We start from the raw sequence: 21,542 nt of genomic DNA, 5'->3' as shown, positions 1-21,542 counted from the left end.
CCTCTAGTGGTCCGTCACATGTATCTGTCTCTCTCTTTTCAGTGTGTTCTTTCCGTCTCTTTCTCCCCTGTTGTGGCTTATTTTCCTTTTTCTGGGGGGCAGGCGTGGGGGGGGGGGGGGGGGAAGGGAGATGCATCACGGGCCAGTCATTTTTTTTCTAAAGTATTGTTAATCAGTACTATACAACAAAAAAAAAATAAATGAACACTGGAATACAAACACGTGCATTAAAATTTGCATTACACCAGTTTAAGACAACTCATGTCACGCAGAAGAAAGCATCGAACATTAAGTCACAATGGACGGCCAGTTTTCTCCCTTTCTTTCCCCCCCACAAAGACCCCATCTGAAGTCCAGTGGATGTCGGAATGTAGCTTTTGTCATCATAAGAAATGCAGCATTTTATGTCTTCATTCAACTCTTCAGTGTTAGAACCTTCTGTTGTCTATCATTTCAATGATGTCAGCAGCTGTAAAATGTTAGTGCCGTCACCTGTTTCACCATTTTGTACGGAGAGAATCAATGAATAAAACTATTAACAAACTGCCATGGTGGTTGTTTTTTTGTTTGTTTGTTTTTGTTTTGTTTTGTTTTGTTTGTTGTTGTTGTTTTTAATTATATTATTATTATTTAGTTAGTTAGTTATTTAGTTATTTATTTTGGTGTTTTTGTTTTTGTTTTTTGTTTTGTTTTGTTTTTTTGTACGCTTATAGTTGACTTCATCAAGTTTTTGCGCCTTATACATATTGTTATTATTAGTAGTAGTTCTTTTTTATGTATTTATCTTTTTTTCTCAAGGCCTGACAAAGCGCGTTAGGTTACCCTGCTGGTCAGGCATCTGCTTGGCAGATGTGGTGTAGCGTATATGGATTTGTCCGAACGCAGTGACGCCTCCTTGAGCTACTGAAACTGAAACTGAAACTGTCATGGTGCTGTGTTGCAGGATGGCCGCTTGGTGTTTGTGAACGATGAGCAGGGAAGTTCCCGCAGGGTCACCATTGGGGAGCCAGATAATGTCCGCTTTGATGACTATCGCTGGCACAAGCTCTTGATTCGTAGAACCGGACGCAGGGTAAGTGTGGTGTTGGGTTCTACTCTTGCTGTGGGATTGTTGTTAATGCTGATGATGGTGATATCACGCCAGCGGTTACTTGTATTATTCTTTAGTAAAAGGGTGAGGTGTGCATTCTATGATTATCACTGAAACATAAAGATGATGACAGAGCCCAGTCTGGACAATGGACAATGTACCACTTTAACAAAAATTATGTCTTTTCCTTTTTTTTCTGTGTTTGTGGGCAGCAGCTCCAACATATGAACAAGTCAGGTTATTCATTATCATCATCATCATTGTGGTTATTGTTGCTGTCATCATCATGATCATCAGGGTTATTATCATTATTATGACTATTATCATTTGTGTATATTTCTTGTTAGCAGTAATGGCAGATAAAAGTAGTAATAGTTGTAGAAGAAATAGTAAAACTGTCATGCTTTTTAGGGTGTTGTTTTGTTTTGTTTTGTTTTTTACTGAAAGAGGTTTCATGGCAGAATCAGTTTAAACGTTGAACTCAGTGTTCACCAGTGACCAGAGTTCGAGCCCCATTTCAGCATAGTTTTGTGTCCTTGTGAAAGGCTCTTTACTCTGATTTTCATCACCCTACCCAGGTGTAAATGGTACCTGACTTTAGTTTGGGAAGGTTAAAAAAACATTGGAAGGAGAGGATGATTGTTGATGGAGGAGGACAATGGTGATGATGGCGATGTTGATATGGAGGTCCATTTAGGTTTGGGACTACATGACAAGGCTGCACTCTACGCTTCCTTTTCATGATATCCCGGCGTTATGCCGAGCCATGGACACGAATTCACTGCTCCAGTGGCCCTAAAAAGCTTTGAAACCTTTCACCTTTTATAAGGTTTATAAATAAAAAGCTGCATTGAGGCTGATGGACATGATATGCAGAAAGATTTTCACTCCTGGAAATCCAGATAAGCTTAACAAAGAATGATTTTCACTCCTGGAGATCCAGATAACAGAATGGTTTTCACTCCTGCAGATCCAGATAACACAGAATGGTTTTCATTCCTGCAAATCCAGTTAACACGGATTGATTTACACTGATGCAGGTCCAGTTAACAGTGGACGGTCAACACAGTCAGGATTATACCTTCCCTTCGGACATCCAGTTCTTGACCCCAGCAATGGTCTGGCTTGGTGGGACTGATGACACACCCAGTAAAACTGGTCTCTACGTCACGAAAAACTTCAGAGGGGGAATCGCTGATGTAAGTTGTACTGCCAAACAATGCTTTTCTTTGCTCTCCTGGCTTTCCTTTTTATTCTTTTTTTTTTCACTGTAGTCTTGTTATCTGATGTATAAAATTAAAATGTGTGAATTTCTTTAGCGTGTTCTTTATATGAAATGTACGTTTTAGAAATCAAGTTATTGCTTTTCTTTATTAATACATAATTTATGTGAGTGACAAAGAAATTTAAATTTAAAGTAAAATAATGATTTTTTTACGATCCCAAAAGATTTTTCCAACGGAAATTGCAAAAGCTGGGACACAAAATGTTACCCATTACTTCCGGGTTCCTCATTTTTCAGTTTTTGGCCTCTGGTGTTTGGAATGTTTTGCCCATATCCTTTTTTAAATAAATAGTAAAGAGTGGTAACTCTCTCCATTACACAAGGTACACAACTTCAAGTCAGTGATGCTTACGCTACCGATTCAGCTAGCATACAGGTAAATAAAAGGTACATTGGAACAAACCCAGACACTTCCTCTAAAAGGAAGCGCCGGGCCTGTCCTTATGCCAACCATTTGACATGTGCACACAGCAGCAAAGACAGAAGAAATGTGCAAACACAAATTAACTTTTATTCAAGACTGGCATAGCCTTTTTTTTAATACTTATTATGTGATTAAAGCGTGCATAATTTCCCATTTTAATATCCTATATTATCTGATTAAAGCGTGCATAATTGCCTATTTTAGTATTCTATATTATCTGATTAAAGCGTACATCATTTCCCATGTTAGTATCCTATATTATGTAATTAAAGCGTGCATTATTTCCCATGTTAGAATCCTATATTATGTGATTAAAGCGTGCACAATTTCCCATGTTAGTATCCTATGTTATGTGATTAAAGCGTGCATAATTTCCCATGTTAGTATCCTGTATTATATTATGTGATTAAAGTGTGCACAATTTCCCATTTTAGTATCCTATATTACGTGATTAAAGCGTGCATAATTTCCATGTTAGTATCCTGTATTATGTGATTAAAGCGTGCATAATTTCCCATTTTAGTATCCTATATTATGATGCTTATCAGAACAAACAAATTCTTGCATTTTGAAAAACAGCCATGTGAAAAATGGTACGTAGCGTAATCCACCCTTCTAATCAAGAATTAGAGTTAAAACGATTCCAGATGACCCTTGTTATTAACATGAACTGATACTTCTTGACTCAAGCTGTTTCCTCTTTTTTCTTTTTTTCTTTTTTTTCTTTTTTTTAATTATTTTTTTACTTTGCATGGTTTGGGGAGCTTGTAAACAAAACGTGTGGCTCTCTGATTGGCACAGACTGAATGAACGTGTCATTGCAGAGGACGTTTTGGACCTGGTTACACATTAGTGTTGTGACTGAATTATTTGTATGAAAAGGAAGTTTGAAAACTAACCTTCAAAACAGAGATCAGAATCACAGGAAATGGGTAATGATATCTATTAACGGTAACATTGCTTCAACCATGCACAAAAGTGTCATTAAAATGTGTTTCTAAATTTAGGATGGCAGAATTTGTATGAAAACTAAGTAAAGTAACCTTCAAAAACAAGAGTTCAAAATCACAGAAAATAGGTAACAGCACATACTAATGGTAATATCGCTTCAGCTTTGTACAAAGGTGCCGTTAAGATATGTCCCTGAATGTATGAACCCTATGTCATGCTTTACTCTTTCCCTCCCTCCCTCCTTCACACACACACACACACACACACACACACACACACACACACACACACACACACACACACACACACACACACACACACACACACACACACACACACACACACACACACACACACACACACACTGCAGGTGATCTACAGTACCACCCGACGTGACGACCGGCGTGTCATCCGCAACGAGGTCAACCTTGTCAGCCAGCTCAACCGAGGGTCGCAGACCGGGAACGTGGTGGTGGAGACCATCCTGGATCCCAACCGGGGCACGCCCCCAACCACACGCGCCCCGCCCGTCACCGTGTCGCCCCCACCCAGGAGGACAACGTCCATCAGTATCATCCGGCAAGGCGTGGTCTTCGAGGTGCCGTCTCTCTCCCTCAAGTCTGGCAGCAGCATCACTTACAGCTTCAAGACTCTCAACCAGGTGGGGGTGTTGTTGTAGTAAATGTAGTGTCTATGTACGACCTTCACATATATCTTTGATCCACGAGTCATTGGCCAACATGTCTATGGTTGATGAAAGTTTGATACTTTATGTTCATCCTTTGTGATTATTGCGTGGATATGTGATGATTGTATGTATCCAATGAATGTGACACGTGCTGATGATTGTATGTGTCCAATGAATGTCAGACGTGCTGATGATTGTATGTGTCCAATGAATGTCAGATGTGCTGATGATTGTATGTGTCCAATGAATGTCACACGTGCTGATGATTGTAGGTTTCCAATGAATGTCAGACATGCTGATGATTGTATGTATCCAATGAATGTGACACGTGCTGATGATTGTATGTGTCCAATGAATGTCAGACGTGCTGATGATTGTATGTGTCCAATGAATGTCAGATGTGCTGATGATTGTATGTGTCCAGTGAATGTGACACGTGCTGATCATTGTATGTGTCCAATGAATGTCAGACGTGCTAATGATTGTAGGTGTCCAATGAATGTCAGATGTGCTGATGATTGTATGTGTCCAATGAATGTCACACGTGCTGATGATTGTTGGTTTCCAATGAATGTCAGGACGTGCTGATGATTGTATGTGTCCAATGAATGTCACACGTGCTGATGATTGTATGTGTCCAATGAATGTCACACGTGCTGATGATTGTAGGTGTCCAATGAATGGCAGATGTGCTGATGATTGTATGTGTCCAATGAATGTCACACGTGCTGATGATTGTAGGTGTCCAGTGAATGTCAGACGTGCAGAGAGTTCTTTTATTCTGTACTGGTAGTTCTGGGTATACTAGTTCCAGAACTTTAACCACTCAGCTATCACACCCGTAAAACAGGCACAATAGCTGAGTGGTTAAAGCGTTGGACTTTCAATCTGAGGGTCCCGAGTTCGAATCTCAATAACAGCACCTGGTGGGTAAAGAGTGGAAGTTTTTCCGATCTCCTAGGCAAACAGATTTGCAGACCTGCTAGTGCCTGAACCCCCTTTGAGTGTATACGCACGCAGAATATCAAATACGCACGTTAAAGATCCTGTAATCCATGTCAGTGTTGGTGGGTTATGGAAACAAGAACATACCCAGCATGCAAACCACCAAAAATGGAATATGGCTTCCTACATGGCAGAGTAATAAACAGAAACGGTCATATACGTACAATGTTTCATGTCTGTATGAGTGTGTAAGTGTGCATGACTGAAACCTGATTGAATGACACAGGAAACGAATGATGAGCGCCCAATGGCAGCTGTCAGTCGGATTTACCAAGGTAGGCAGCCTGTTGTGCAAATGACTCCTTGTTTGTAAATTGCTTAGAGCTTGGGCACTGACCGAGGATAGGGGCTGTATAAGTATCCATATCATCATCATCATAATAATAATCATCATCATCATCTTCTTCTTCATCAAAACCCTTTTGTTCTGATGCTGCCTCCAGGATGGACTGATACTGTTCAGCGGCAACGCCAACAGCGTGTATTTCGCCATGGAACTGGTGGACGGCCGTCTCTACTTCGTCCACAACTTCGGCGATGGGGACCGCCGCACCCCTTTCTCCCAGAAGATCGTGGCCGACGGCCAGGTGCACGAGGTGGAAGTTCGCTTCTACTCCTCCCACGTGGACTTGCGGGTGGACAACATCCGCAAACGCCTGGAGCTGGAGAAGAGTCGAGAGCAGATGCCGTCCACCCTGGGTACTCTGTACGTGGCCGGGCTGAACAAGGACTTGCCATGGAGAGTGTGGAGCCGGAAAGGCTACGTTGGCTGCTTCAGTGACCTGAGGGTGAGTGGTGCAGCCATGATTGTGTGTGGGGGGGCGGAGTAGGGGGGTACGTGTGTGTGTGTACGTGTGTGTGTGTGTGTGTGTGTGTGTGTGTGTGTTTGAGTGGTGTGCGTGGTGTGTGTATGTGGGGGGGGGACGTGTGTGGTGTGTGCGTGTGGGGGGGGGGGTACGTGTGTGGTGTGTGTATATGTGTGTGGTGTCTGTGTGTGTGTGGTGTGTGTGTACGTGTGTGTGTGTGGGGGGGGGTACGTGTGTGTGTGGTGTGTGTGTGTGTGTGTGTACGTGTGTGTGTGGTGTGTGTGTGTGTGTGTGTGTGTGTGTGTGTGTGGCTACATTGTCAGCTTTACTAACCTGAGGGTGAGTGTTACAGCGATAATTGTGTGTGTATGTGTAGTGTTGTGTGTGCGTGCGTGTGTGTGTGCTTGTGTGTGTGTGTGTGTGTGTGTGGCTAGGGTGAGTGATTGAGTAATAACAGCGTGCGTGCACATGTTTGTTCATGTGTGGTATACTTGATGCATGTATGGAATATTAAAGCAACAGCTAAATGTGTGTGTGAGAGAGAGAGAGTGTGTGTGTGTGTGTGTGTGTGTGTGTGTGTGTGACTAGCACATTCGGTTTATTCAAAAGGCGAGGCAATGCCTTTTTATGCCTTTTTTTTTTTTTTTTTTTTTAGCTACAGTAGATGTGGTGTGGCATACACAGATCAGTCTGCACTCTTTGCGACTCATCCTTGGAACTGAAAACTGTGTGCAGGTGGACAGTCGTCTGATTGACTTCGAGGCCTTCATGAGCGGACTGGTGGGCAGCGTGAACCGTGGCTGCATCTCGGTGTCGCAGAACTGCACTCTGACCCGGCCCTGCGCGAACGGCCAGTGTCGCAACACCATGATCAGCCATCTGTGTGACTGTTCCATGACCGCCTTCAGGGGACCGCGCTGTGACATCGGTACGTTGATTTGGTGTGGTGTGGGGGTGGGGGTGCAGAGGGGGTAGTGGGGAGTGACTGCTCCATGACCGCCTTCAGGGGACCACGCTGCGACCTCGGTACGTTGATTTCGTGGTGGGGGGGTTGAGGGGGGTAGGCGGGGAGTGACTGCTCGAAGACCACCTTCAGGGGAACACGCTGTGACGTCGGTACGTTGATTTGGTGTGGTGGGGGGGGGAGGGTGCATGGGGGGGGGTGCAGGGGGGGTGGCGAGGAGTGACTGCTCCAAGACTGCTTTCAGGGGACTGCGTTATGACCTCGGTACGTTGATTTGGTGGGTGGGGTGGGGGTGCAGAGGGGGTAGTGGGGAGTGACTGCTCCAAGACCGCCTTCAGGGGAACACGCTGCGACCTCGGTACGTTGATTTCGTGGTGGGGGGGTTGAGGGGGGTAGGCGGGGAGTGACTGCTCAAAGACCGCCTTCAGGGGAACACGCTGTGACCTCAGTACGTTGATTTGGTGGGGGGGAGGGGGGTAGGCGGGAAGTGACTGCTCAAAGACCGCCTTCAGGGGAACATGCTGTGACCTCGGTACATTGATTTGGTGGGGGGGGGGAGGGGTGAGGGGGGGGTGGCGGGGAGTGACTGCTCCAAGACCGCCTTCAGGGGACCGCGCTGTGACCTTGGTACGTTGATTTGGTTTGGAGTGGGGGAGGCGTGGGGGAGTTCAGGGATGGGCAGGGGGGTGAGTGGATCAGCTGTGTTTTCATGCCTCAAATCCTGAGCAAGGGTCATTGCCTATGGGGCTTTCTCTTCAGTTGTGCATCCTTTTTTAAAGCCTGGATTCGTTGTTGCGAGGTTGCTTGAAACCCGCAGCGAGGCGTGGAGCTCGCACTCACACACGCACACGCGACAAGCAGCAGGCTTCATTTAGATTCTGATTGGTTGTTTTCTAGCGACAGCCTTGCTTTTGCAGCGGGGAAATAGGACAAGTTCTAATCAGGCGTCATGACACCTGGCGTCATAAATCTTTATGCCTGGTGTCTGACACTTGTTATTACTATTATTATTATATTTATATAGCGCTGAATCTTGTGCAGAGACAAATCAAAGCGCTTTCGCACCAGTCATTCACACGCATGCATAACTCTAAAACTGGAAAAACTGAAGACTGGAAAGAGGTGGGTTTTAAGGCCAGACTTGAAAGAGCTGAGTTTGGAGACCTGACGAAGACTTGTTGCCTGAAAAGCTCGCACACAAGGCTCTTCACGAACTTGACGCTGGACGCCCCGTGTGCAATGAGCCTAAGCGTGATGGGTTACGCTGTTGGTCAGGCATCTGCTTACCAAACGTGGTGTAGCGTATATGGATTTGTCTGAACGCAGTTATACCCCCTTGAGTAACTGAACTGAACTGAACTTCATGTTCTTTTTTTTTTTACTCAAGGCTCATGAATTTTCATGCACTTTTTTCAGCTTTTTTCAGTTATAAGGATGTCATTGTTCAGGATTAAACCAAAGTTCTGGATCATGAATTGTTTATTTCATTTAACTATTGGATCCGCAGGTTTTTCGTGAGGTTGTTTTTTTTTTCTCTCTCTCTCTTTTAATATCTTTTTGGCCTGATATCATTTGTGTTGACAACACTTTAACCACTCAACTACTGCACCCATCAGCTCTGATCACTGAAAACTGATTCATTCTGACAGACGCCTGGGCAGCGCTGTTTAACGGATCGGTGTGGGGCCAGCTGGACTTTTCCAGTACACTGAAGAGTCACTCTGATGACTTGTCTGTCCGCTTCCGGACTCCGGCTAGCAACGGTCTCCTGTTCCAAACGTTTGCCAAGGACTCCAACGACTTCCTGAGAGCTTCCATGGAAAATGGCCGCATCAAAGTGGAGACAAATCTTGGAGGAGAGTTGAAGGTAAACACTGCATGTGGGGATTTTGTTTCAATGCCACTTCTTCTCTTCTTCTGCGTTCGTGGGCTGCAACTCCCACGTTCCCTGGTACGTACGCGAGTGGGCTTTTACGTGTATGAACATTTTTACCCCACCATGTAGGCAGCCATACTCCGCTTTCGGGGGTGTGCATGCTGGGTATGTTCTTGCTTCCATAAGAACGCTGACGTGGATTACAGAATCTTTAATCGTGCGTATTTGATTTTCTGCTTGTGTATACACACGAAGGGGGTTCAGGCACTAGCAGGTCTGCACATATGTTGACATGGGAGATCGGAAAAATCTCCACCATTCACCCACCAGGCGTCGTCACCAAGATTCGAACCCGGGACCCTGAGATTGAGAGTCCAACGCTTTAACCACTCGGCTATTGCGTCCGTCGTTTCAATGCCACTGATTAGACTATTAATTGTTGTGAAGGAATATTGAAGTGGTGTCTGATTAGAGTGTTGGGAGTATTTCTGTAACATACAGATTTCTGTATTGGTATTTTGATAATTCTAATAATTTTGTTTTCCTTTGTTTTACTTATTTCAGTATCAAGACACTTTGGCAAAAAGTTTTACAAATGAATTTAAACATACGTGTTTCAAACCAAACAATCCATCAAACAAAAAAAAAAAAAAGCAAACAGTACTCAACTCAACTTTGATCTTTGTTGTTGGTGGGGGTGGTGGTGGTGGTATTTGTTTTCCATCATCCACCCACCACCACCACCCTCCACCCCCGCACCGTTTTTTTTATATTTAATATCAGTTCCTCATGTCTTAATTAAACTGACAGCTTTATTTTTTGCAGGTTTCACTGATAAAGTTGTTTATATCACTGGTTTCACATTTTGCACGCGGTCATCCCAACAAGTATTTTGAAGCTGATAATTCCATGAAAAGGAAATGGTGGGTGGGAGTGGGGTGATATGGTGTACATTCAGCTGGTAACTAATGAAAATGGCAAAAGAAGATAACCTGAATAATGGCAAATCAATCTTTCTCTCAGAAAAAAAGGAGTGTGATTCGTTCATGTTCAGAATCTTCCTCACAGTTGGACTGGGTTGGAGGGCTGAAGGGCATAACCTTGACCCTGCTGTAGTTTATGTTTTGCCCTTTGGTTTGTCCTTGTGCCTGAGGGAAAACCAAGATACTGTTGGTGACGGAGACAGTGGTTACATTTTTAATTCTTATCTCTTACTTCAGTCATTTGCCGTCTACGTATCTTCAACTTCATCATATTTTAATGCATTTACTTATTTATCTTCTTTGATTATCACCGATATGTGTGACGGGACATTGAACAAAAAAAAAATTCCATTCCTTCTTTGATTATTTTCCTTCATTTTCTGATGATGTTGCATACAAACATCAGGTAAGCTCCCAATGCCCAAATCAGCGCATTCGGTTAGGTCAGGCGTCTAATCCTCTTTTTGTTTTTCTTTAACCCTTTCACCGCCAGTCAATTTAGAGTACAAATTCCCTTGTGGTATAAACACAGAAAAGACAGTGGCTAAGAATAGCTGGGGATTCCCCTTGCGATGTATAGAAAATATGGCCTATCCTACCACCGAACATTAAGAGCAGTTGGTTCATGGATAACAGACCAATGAATGGTCACCTTTCAGTGACATGGGTCCTCTACCACGCCTGTGCATAAATGCGAGCTTGGCGGTGAAAGGGTTAAGCAGATGTGATGTAACATAGGTAGATCAGTCTACATGCTTTGACACCTCCTTTGAATAGAAACTGAGTGGCAGGAGGGGTGATGCAGGCGCTGACTGGGATGTTGCAGACTCTGTATGCGGGTAAGGACCTGAACGACCTGCAGTGGCATACCCTCTACATACAGCGACGGGGCAACGAAATGGAGGTCTGGGTGGATGATTTGCCACACTCCAAAGGTAGTACACACCCCCATTGAAGTATGTTTTACTCACTTACTTCCTGACTTACTGCCTGTTATGCACTCTGGCACGTAGAGCAGCACCTTCAGTGCAGTATGGTCAGCATTATGCAATAGTCATTTAACAATAGATGGACACTGCTTGAAAACTAAATCTACAATAGGGCACTTGATGAAATGATGCCCGTCAATAAATAACTGTTAAAAAAGCAAAGAAGATAACATTCTCTTATACAGAAAAACAAATGTGCATACACACATGTGCACACATACTCGTAACACACACACACACACACACACACACACACACACACACAAACAAACAAATGCGGCATAATGAATTGCTATATAAATACCTTTATTATTGTTGTTATTGTTATGATCAGTAGTTGTAGTAGTATTGTTGTTGTCATTGTTGCTAATGTTTTATCATCATTATTGTTATCATTACTATCATCATGATTATTATCATCATTATTATCATCATCTAATTCCTTGCAGCCACACTGGCGGGTGAGGGCTACTACCTGAAGATAGACAGGCTCCACCTGGGAGGGATAGACGGCAAGGACAACCGCTACATCGGCTACCTGCAGAACTTCCACCTCAACCAGATGGACATCCTGCAGCAGATGCGGGGCACCAAGCTGAACGTCAACCGCTACCCCTCCCTCCCCCCCCTCATCTACCACGCCGTCACCTTCCCCGAACTGGACTCCTACGTCTTTCTGTCGGCGCTGGACAAACCACAGGCTATGCTGCTGCAGTTCATGTTCAAGACAAAGGTCAGAGAGTGTGGCGGACGATGTTTTCAGAATAGCGTTATCATTTGTATTTGTATTTCTTTTTTTTTTTTATCACAACAGATTTCTCTGTGTGAAATTCGGGCTGCTCGCCCCAGGGAGAGCGCGTCGCTATACTACAGCGCCACCCATTTTTGGGGTTTTTTTTTTCCTGTGTGCAATTTTATTTGTTTTTCCTATCGAAGTGGATTTTTCTTCAGAATTTTGCCAGGAACAACCCTTTTGTTGCCGTGGGTTCTTTTACGTGCGCTAAATGCATGCTGCACACGGGACCTCGGTTCATCGTCTCATCCGAATGACTAGAGTCCAGACCACCACTCAGGGTCTAGTGGAGGGGGAGAAAGTATCGGCGGCTGAGCCGTGATTCGAACCGCTCAGATTTTCTCGCTTCCAAGGCGGACGCGTTACCTCTATGCCATCACTCCACATTATCAAGGCATGTGTCCCAATGCTCGACTTATTTCAGAGATTGACATAAGGTCAGAGTTTGTGGCAGATGTTTTTTTAAGAATAGCATTACTATCTAGGATCGTGTCTCAATGCTCGACTTATAAAAATTATCAGAGACTGGCATAATCTTACAGCTTGGCCAACAGCAAAGTGAAAGCCGTATGATCAATGGTTTCTCTCCACTGTGATGGGAATTCATTTACAGCTCAGTTTTTTTTTGTCAAGAACTACGACTCTCAAACTAGGGGGCAAGATTGCACTGGCTCTTAGTGCTGCAGCCTTGGAGGATGGTTGGCCTTTGGGGATCATTCTACTGCCAGTTTGTCCTAAAGGCCTGACGGCCAAGAGAGTCGGGATGTCATTTGGGCAGGACACTCTCCACTATAATCAAATTCTAGCCTTGATAGTCAGGACAGCAGTTGCCTTCTCTGCTGTTCTAATGGTCATAGTCGGACATGACTGACTATAATTATATGCATTGTGTAAGATGGCAAGCTATTTGTGTGATGATTCAATGTGCCTTTGTTAACTTCGGAGCAATATTCAAACCCAAGACTTCCATTTCACAATCAGAGTAAAGTCCCTTTCCTAAGGACGCGACACCATGTCCAAATGGGGCCTTAAACACTGATCACTGGTGAACAATGTATCAAGAGTTCAATGCTTAACCAAGTCTGCAACAGTGTTTCCAGAAACTGTTTAACCTAAACTTTAACGACGCACATTACTTTCGCAGGATTTTGAATGTGCCTATGATGTGAGATCGGTCTTGGAGGGGGCGGGGGAGGGGGGGGGAGAAAGTTGGCAGTGAACAAGTGGGCCAGTTGCTAGCATCTGTGTGTGTGTGGCGATGCTCTGTGTGTGTGTGTGTGTGTGTGTGTGTGTGTGTGTGTGTGTGTGCTGCTGTATGTATGTATCTGTTTCTCTCACTCTCTCTGTGGTGATACTGCATGTGTGTGTGTGTGTGTGTGTTTGTTTGTGTGTCTGTGTGTTTTGCGGTGGGAAGAGGCGGAGAGTGAAGCATGAAACTGACCAGCAGTTGCGAGTATTCTGTAAGCATCGCTGGCATTTGAACAAAATGACAACCTTCCGCTTCTGTTTCAGGGAGGAAGGTGGCAGAATGGTTAAGCGTCTGGTTTCGAAACCCGCTCTCGCCCTTCCTCCCAAGTTTGACTGGAAAATCAAACTGAAGGGCTAGTCATTCGGTTGAGATGATAAACCGAGGTCCCGTGTGCAGCACGCACTTAGCGCACTGAAAAAAACGAGTGTTGTCCTCTGGCAAAACCCAGTAGAAGAAATCCACTCTGATAGGTTCACACACACACACACACACACACACACACATATATATATATATATATATATATATATATATATATATATGCATGCACTCAAGGCCTGAACGACCAAACGCGTTGGGTTATCATGCTGCTGGTCATATATATATGGATATGTCCCGAACGCAGTGACGCCCCCTTGAGAAACTGAAACTGAAACTTCCGCTTCTATCCACCCCCACCCCACCCCCCACCCCACACCCTAACAGGAGCCCAGCGGAATCCTCCTGTTCACCAGCGGCAGCAACAAGGCCTACCTCGTGGTGGAGCTGTTCGAGGGCAACCTCTTCATCCAGTTCAGCGCAGGGGGCGCTCAGCCGCTGCGAGCGACCTCCGCCCAGAAGGTCAACGACGACCGCTGGCACCGGGTGACCATCCGCCGAGCAGCCGGCGACCAGCGACAGTTCCTGCTGACTGTGGACGGGGTCACGTCGTCCGTGTCTTATGCTGGCCGGGATGATCTGAGTCTGGATGGTCCTCTGTACATTGGTAAGGATGAATGATAATCATAATTACGATTATAATTATCATTATCACCATCATCATTATCATCATAATAGTAATAATGATAATAAGGGGGAGCTATTTTGGAAAGAGGTAGGTTTTACAAGACCTGAAAGAGCTAAGTCCAGAGACAGAAAAAGAGCAGCTGCCTGCTGTGGACTGTTTGAATCTGGGATTGTTGAAACAGCAAGTCTGAAGCTGATCTTATGTATTCATACCACTCATCGCCCACAAATACTGATGACAATGGTGTACTCATGCCACTCATCACCCACAAATACTGATGACAATGATGTATTCATACCACTCATCGCCCACAAATACTGATGACAATGGTGTATTCATACCACTCATCGCCCACAAATACTGATGACAATGATGTATTCATACCACTCATCGCCCACAAATACTGATGACAATGATGTACTCATACCACTCATCACCCACAAATACTGATGACAATGATGTACTCATACCACTCATCACCCACAAATACTGATGACAATGGTGTATTCATACCACTCATCGCCCACAAATACTGATGACAATGATGTACTCATACCACTCATCACCCACAAATACTGATGACAATGATGTACTCATACCACTCATCACCCACAAATACTGAGGACAATGATGGGTTCTTACCACTCATCACTCACAAATGCAGATGACAATGGTGTATTCATACCTCTCGTCACTCACAAATACTGATGACAATGGTGTACTCATACCACTCATCACCCACAAATACTGATGACAATGGTGTATTCATACCTCTCGTCACTCACAAATACTGATGACAATGGTGTATTCATGCCACTCGTCGCTCACAATTACTGATAACAATGATGTACTCATACCACTCATCACCCACAAATACTGATGACAATGGTGTATTCATACCTCTCGTCACTCACAAATACTGATGACAATGGTGTATTTATACCACTCATCACCCACAAATACTGATGACAATGGTGTATTCATACCACTCATCGCCCACAAATACTGATAATAATGATGTATTCATGCCACTCATCGCCCACAAATACTGATGACAATGGTGTATTTATACCACTCATCACCCACAAATACTGACGACAATGGTGTATTCATACCACTCATCGCCCACAAATACTGATGACAATGATGTATTCATACCACTCATCGCCCACAAATACTGATGACAATGATGTACTCACACCACTCATCACCCACAAATACTGATGACAATGATGTACTCATACCACTCATCACCCACAAATACTGATGACAATGATGTACTCATACCACTCATCACCCACAAATACTGATGACAATGATCCGCCCGCAAATACTGAGGACAATGATGGGTTCTTACCACTCATCACTCACAAATGCAGATGACAATGATGTATTCATGCCACTCATCGCCCACAAATACTGATGACAATGATGTACTCACACCACTCATCGCCCACAAATACTGAGGACAATGATGGGTTCTTACCACTCATCACTCACAAATGCAGATGACAATGGTGTATTCATACCCCTCGTCACTCACAAATACTGATGACAATGGTGTATTCATACCCCTCGTCACTCACAAATACTGATGACAATGATGTACTCATACCACTCATCACCCACAAATACTGATGACAATGGTGTATTCATACCTCTCGTCACTCACAAATACTGATGACAATGGTGTATTCATACCCCTCGTCACTCACAAATACTGATGACAATGATGTACTCATACCACTCATCACCCACAAATACTGATGACAATGGTGTATTCATACCTCTCGTCACTCACAAATACTGATGACAATGGTGTATTCATGCCACTCGTCGCTCACAATTACTGATAATAATGATGTACTCATGCTACTCATCACCCACAAATACTGATGACAATGGTGTATTCATACCTCTCGTCACTCACAAATACTGATGACAGTGATGTATTCATGCCACTCATCGCCCACAAATACTGATGACAATGATGTACTCATACCACTCATCGCCCACAAATACTGATGACAATGGTGTATTCATACCACTCATCGCCCACAAATACTGATGACAATGGTGTATTCATACCACTCATCGCCCACAAATACTGATGACAATGATCCGCCCACAAATACTGATGACAATGATGTACTCATACCACTCATCACCCACAAATACTGAGGACAATGATGGGTTCTTACCACTCATCGCCCACAAATACTGATGACAATGGTGTATTCATACCACTCATCGCCCACAAATACTGATGACAATGATCCGCCCACAAATACTGAGGACAATGATGGGTTCTTACCACTCATCACTCACAAATGCAGATGACAATGGTGTATTCATACCTCTCGTCACTCACAAAATTAATAGTGATGACAATGATGTACTCATAGCACTCATCACCCACAAATACTGATGGACCGTCATGTCCCATTTCCACCCCCAGGCGGTGTGCCTGAGGAGATATTCCAGAAGGACTACATCAAGAACGGAGTGTTTTCTCGCACGGGGTTCCGGGGCTGTATGGCCTCCATGGACCTCAGCGGCAAGGTCACCGACCTCGGCAAGCTGGCCAAGATTCAGAAAGTCACCGTCCACGATTCTTGTATACGTAAGTGTACTTTTGGTTTGGTTGGTGTCAGTTCAGGTGGTGTAGGATGGGGTTTGGTTGGTGTCAGTTCAGGTGGTGTAGGATGTGGTTTGGTTGGTGTCAGTTCAGGTGGTGTAGGATGGGGTTTGGTTGGTGTCAGCTCAGGTGGTGTAGGATGTGGTTTGGTTGGTGTCAGTTCAGGTGGTGTAGGATGGGGTTTGGTTGGTGTCAGCTCAGGTGGTGTAGGATGTGGTTTGGTTGGTGTCAGCTCAGGTGGTGTAGGATGTGGTTTGGTTGGTGTCAGCTCAGGTGGTGTTGGATGCTTTTGGTTTGGGTGAGGAGGTAATAAAGGTTGGTAGGAGAGAATTGATATCGTTGATGAATTCATGAACACCTTTGAAAATGCTTGTAGAGAAGTTAGACTGTAGTTTCGATTTAGGAAGGCAGATTGTCGGGTGGGTGGATCGGAGATTCGGTTGTTCATTAACAACCTCAAAGATGTTTATAGAGAAAATGTGTATTTTGATTCGGTTTGAAAGGCTGTTTGTCTGACTGGCTGGATGGTTGATTGTCCATTGACTGGTTGGTCATCACTTCAATGATGTTTGTATATGTCAGCTTAAGTGTGATGTAGTTCTGATATTGTGCTGAGTGGGTTCAGAAAGTGTTTTTTTTCTTCTTTTTTTTCTTTCTTTTTGAAGGAGTGTAGAGGGTTGGCTGTTACCGTTAAACCCTCCCAGACTGGGAGACTGCACAAGCTGTAATCCTCACATGAGTTAAGCTGGCTGACAGTCATCTTTCAATACACTTTCAGGCATAACTTTGATTGTTTAACAGTGTCTAAATCACCATGTCGAGGAACAGACAATAAAACAACGAGAAGGAAAAGAATTGTAATGTGGTTGTTCATCTTTTTGCAGCCATTGCTTAACGAGCTTAAAGCTGGTTGATAGTTATCTTTCAATATACTTTCAGGCATAACTTTGATTGTTTAACAGTGTCTGAATCATAGTAAAACAACAAGAAGAAAAAGAATTGTAAAGTGGTCGTCCATCTTTTTTGCAGCCATTGTTTCACTAGCCTGCAATGCAGAGTCCTGTAAGAACTTTGGCAAGTGTATCAATGTGGGCGCCGACACCTTCATGTGTGACTGCAAGATGTCCGCTCACAGCGGGGCCGTGTGTTTGGATGGTCAGTATCACTTCTCTGAATGTCATGTTGGATTGTTTTGTGAGTAAAATAACCAGGAGAAACATTCTTTGAGCATGTGTGCATGTATTATTTATGTATGTGTGCACGTATGTATGTAATTATGTGGTCTTAGGTGCCATTAGGTTGTTAAACCCCACTCAAATAATGTGTATTATGTTTTATCATTATTATTATTATCATCATTATTATCATTATCGTTGTTGTTGTTATCAATATTTTCATTTTTGTTATCATTATTTGTTATTATCAGTAGTAGTAGTTGTAGCTGTATGATTATTAACAGGTTCTGCATCTTTGGAAAGTCATCTTGTTAATTGATGGAAGAGTTGTTCAGAATTTTGCTTGTGTGTGTGAATTAGTGTGTGTGTGTGTGTGTGTGTGTGTGTGTGTGTGTGTTTGTGTGTGTATGTGTAGTTCAATGTAACACTTCATGCCCATAACTGTATGTGTGTGTGTGTGTGTGTGTGTGTGTGCACTCATATGAATGCTTGTATGTGTATGCATCCACGCGCACATGCTTATTCACACAAGCGTGCAAATGCACGCGCTCTCATTCATACACACACACACACACACACACACACACACACACACACACACACACACACACACACACAAAATTGCACAGTTATTTAACACCCTCTGATCACACTCCCCACCTCCATGCTGTGATCAAGTCATGATCAGCACATGAGGTTTATACAAAGGTCAAGTATCTACTGCCTTTTTTTATTTTCTTATTTTCATTACATTCTGTAACAGCAGATGTAGTGTAGCGTATAGTGATGGAGTGATGGCCTAGAGGTAACGCGTCCGCCTAGGAAGGGAGAGAATCTGAGCTCGCTGGTTCGAATCACGGCTCAGCCGCCGATATTTTCTCCCCCTCCACTAGACCTTGAGTGGTGGTCTGGACGCTAGTCATTCGGATGAGACGATAAACCGAGGTCCCGTGTGCAGCATGCACTTAGCGCACGTAAAAGAACCCACGTCAACAAAAGGGTTGTTCCTCGCAAAATTATGTAGAAAAATCCACTTTGATAGCAAAAACAATTAAAACTGCACACAGGAAAAAATACCAAAAAAAATGGCTGGCGCTGTAGTGTAGCGACGCGCTCTCCCTGGGGAGAGCAGCCCGAATTTCACACAGAGAGATCTGTTGTGATAAAAAGAAATACAAAATACAAAAAAAAAAAAATACAAAATACAAGTATATATGGATCTGTCCACATGCATTGACACCCTTATTGAAACTGAAACTGAAATGGACCACGTTGCAGAACCAATCGGCTTCCGCTACCAGAACTTCTCGCGTCCAGACAAGGTTCAGTATGGACTGCTGGAGTACTCCTTCCCAGTGCAGACCACCACTGGCAGTGCCCGCGACGAGATCGCCTTCGGTGTCATGACCAAGCAGGAGAACGCCATGCTCCTCAGGATCTTCTCCGAGGTCTTCAAGGACTACATCGAGTTCAGACTGGTATGTTGTTGTTGTTGTTGTTGTTTGTTTGGTTGTGTGTTGTTGTTGTTGTTGTTGTTTTTTTTTTTGGGGGGGTTGTTTGTTTGTTTTTCTTTATATAGTATTTTTTTCTTATATCAAAAACATTCTAGAATGATGTTGAATATACACAAAATCACAGAATGACGTTTAATATACCAAAGTATAAAACACACCATTATTTATCAACTTTTTGGATGATGTTTTATTCTGAACCAATGTTGTTGTTTTTCTTTCCAAAGACCTCATAGTATGTCACTGAATATACCAAAGCATGATGTTATTGATCATCATTAAATATTGGCTATACATAAACACAAATACCAGGAGCATTTTTTGGTCGAAAAGGGTGAATGATAATCAGGTGGATAGACGGATGAATAAATGAAAAGATAAATAAACCAAGAAATAAAATAGATAGATAAATAGACAGATAAATATAGGATAGACAAATTGATAAATAAACAAATAGATAAATAGATAAAGAAAAAAGACTATAAAAAGAGACCTATCATAATTTATTGTCAGCAAACTCAGACATGAATTTTTTGGCTTGAGAACATGTAACATTAGACACATCCAGTGCAACCACTCTTTCATGATTGAAGGTTCCATCGCGTTTTACGGTCATTGGGGCAGTGAATTCATGTGTGTGTGTGTGTGTGTGTGTTTGTGTGTGTGAGAGAGAGAGAATGAGAGTGATTTATTTATTTATTTTCATTTTTTTCACAAGGCCTGACTAAGCGCGTTGGGTTACGCTGCTGGTCAGGCATCTGCTTGGCAGATGTGGTGTAGCGTATATGGATTTGTCCGAACGCAGTGACGCCTCCTTGAGCTACTGATACTGATACTGATACTCACCGATCTAGGGCTCAGCTTGGGAAGGGGGGACTTGGTCTCCTTCCACCATTTTAAACCTACCCCAACTGAAATCATGTACCACCTATTCACACATGGGCAGAGTGAAGAAGACCAGAGAAAAAAAATGTTTAAAGTGCCTTTCCCAAGGACATGACTATACTTGAACCCTGGTCACTGGTGAACACTGGATCAGAAATCCATCGCCTGACTAATGATCCCGCCATGACTTCATCTGTTTGGGGTTTTTTTCTCTCTCTAACTCAAAGACGTTTGTTTTGATTTTTTTTTTAGCTCAAGTATGCATAGAATCAAACATATACACCCACGCAAACAGAGTATGGCTGCCTATATGGCGGGGTAAAAACGGCCATACATGTTAAAGCCCACTCATGTACATACGTGTGAAAGGTGGGAGTTGTAGCCCATGAGCCAAGAAGAAGAAGAAACATATACAGTGCCACCACTCTTTCATATGGACGCTGTTCACAGAGGGACGGCTTTGTGGAGGCTAAGTACAACACGGGCGGTACGCTTGGCTTTTGGCTCAAGTATGCATAAAATTCAACATACACAGTGCCACCACACTTTCTTCTTCTTCTTCTGTGTTCGTGAGCTGCAACTCCCACATTCACTCGTGTGTACACGAGTGGGCTTTTACGTGTATGACCGTTTTTACCCCGCCATGTAGGCAGCCATACTCCGCTTTCGGGGGGTGTATGCTGGGTATGTTCTTGTTTCCATAACCCACCGAACGCTGACATGGGTTACAGGATCTTTAACGTGCGTATATGATCTTCTGCTTGCGTATACACACGAAGGGGTTTCAGGCACTAGCAGGTCTGCACATATGTTGACCTGGGAGATCGTAAAAATCACCACCCTTTACTCACCAAGCGCCGTCGCCGTGATTCGAACCCGGAACCCTCAGATTGAAAATCCAACGCTTTAACCAGTCGGCTATTGCGCCCGACGGGCTAGAAATTGATTACGGCGGAGAGTGTCTTACATGCCCACTCTCTCGGGCAGGAGGGCTTTAGGACAGTCAGCGTTGCCATCTTCCCCAAAAGGCTAATTGAGGCTGCAGCACTAAGAGTCACTGCAGTCTTATCTTGCCTCCACTTGCCCGTCACCACACTTTCACCTGGACACTGTTCACAGAGGGACGGCTTTGTGGAGGCTAACTACGACACGGACGGTGAAGGGGGAAAACACACGGTGGTCCAGCTGGCCCAGAAAGTGAACGAGGGGAACAGGTACCACATT

General features: G+C 43.8%; 1 protein-coding gene across 3 annotated transcripts in view; it reads left to right on the top strand.

Annotated features, from left to right (window-relative positions):
* Positions 1–21,542, top strand: part of LOC143280540 (uncharacterized) — a 68,393-nt gene that overhangs the window by 26,041 nt on the left and 20,810 nt on the right. For all 3 annotated transcript variants that reach the window (XM_076585241.1, XM_076585247.1, XM_076585232.1), the window contains 13 exons: positions 944–1,072; positions 2,131–2,289; positions 4,121–4,411; positions 5,887–6,231; positions 6,985–7,177; positions 8,863–9,080; positions 10,899–11,007; positions 11,511–11,794; positions 13,809–14,088; positions 16,568–16,732; positions 17,777–17,902; positions 19,201–19,400; positions 21,438–21,542. The exon at positions 21,438–21,542 is cut by the window's right edge and continues 73 nt beyond it. In XM_076585241.1, the coding sequence (XP_076441356.1) occupies positions 944–1,072; positions 2,131–2,289; positions 4,121–4,411; positions 5,887–6,231; positions 6,985–7,177; positions 8,863–9,080; positions 10,899–11,007; positions 11,511–11,794; positions 13,809–14,088; positions 16,568–16,732; positions 17,777–17,902; positions 19,201–19,400; positions 21,438–21,542 (2,604 nt within the window). The remainder of the gene's footprint in view (positions 1–943; positions 1,073–2,130; positions 2,290–4,120; positions 4,412–5,886; positions 6,232–6,984; positions 7,178–8,862; positions 9,081–10,898; positions 11,008–11,510; positions 11,795–13,808; positions 14,089–16,567; positions 16,733–17,776; positions 17,903–19,200; positions 19,401–21,437) is intronic.

The sequence above is a fragment of the Babylonia areolata genome, chromosome 1, assembly GCF_041734735.1.
Source record: "Babylonia areolata isolate BAREFJ2019XMU chromosome 1, ASM4173473v1, whole genome shotgun sequence".
In the NCBI taxonomy this organism is placed as follows: domain Eukaryota; kingdom Metazoa; phylum Mollusca; class Gastropoda; order Neogastropoda; family Buccinidae; genus Babylonia; species Babylonia areolata.
This window is presented reverse-complemented; position numbering and strand designations above follow the sequence as displayed.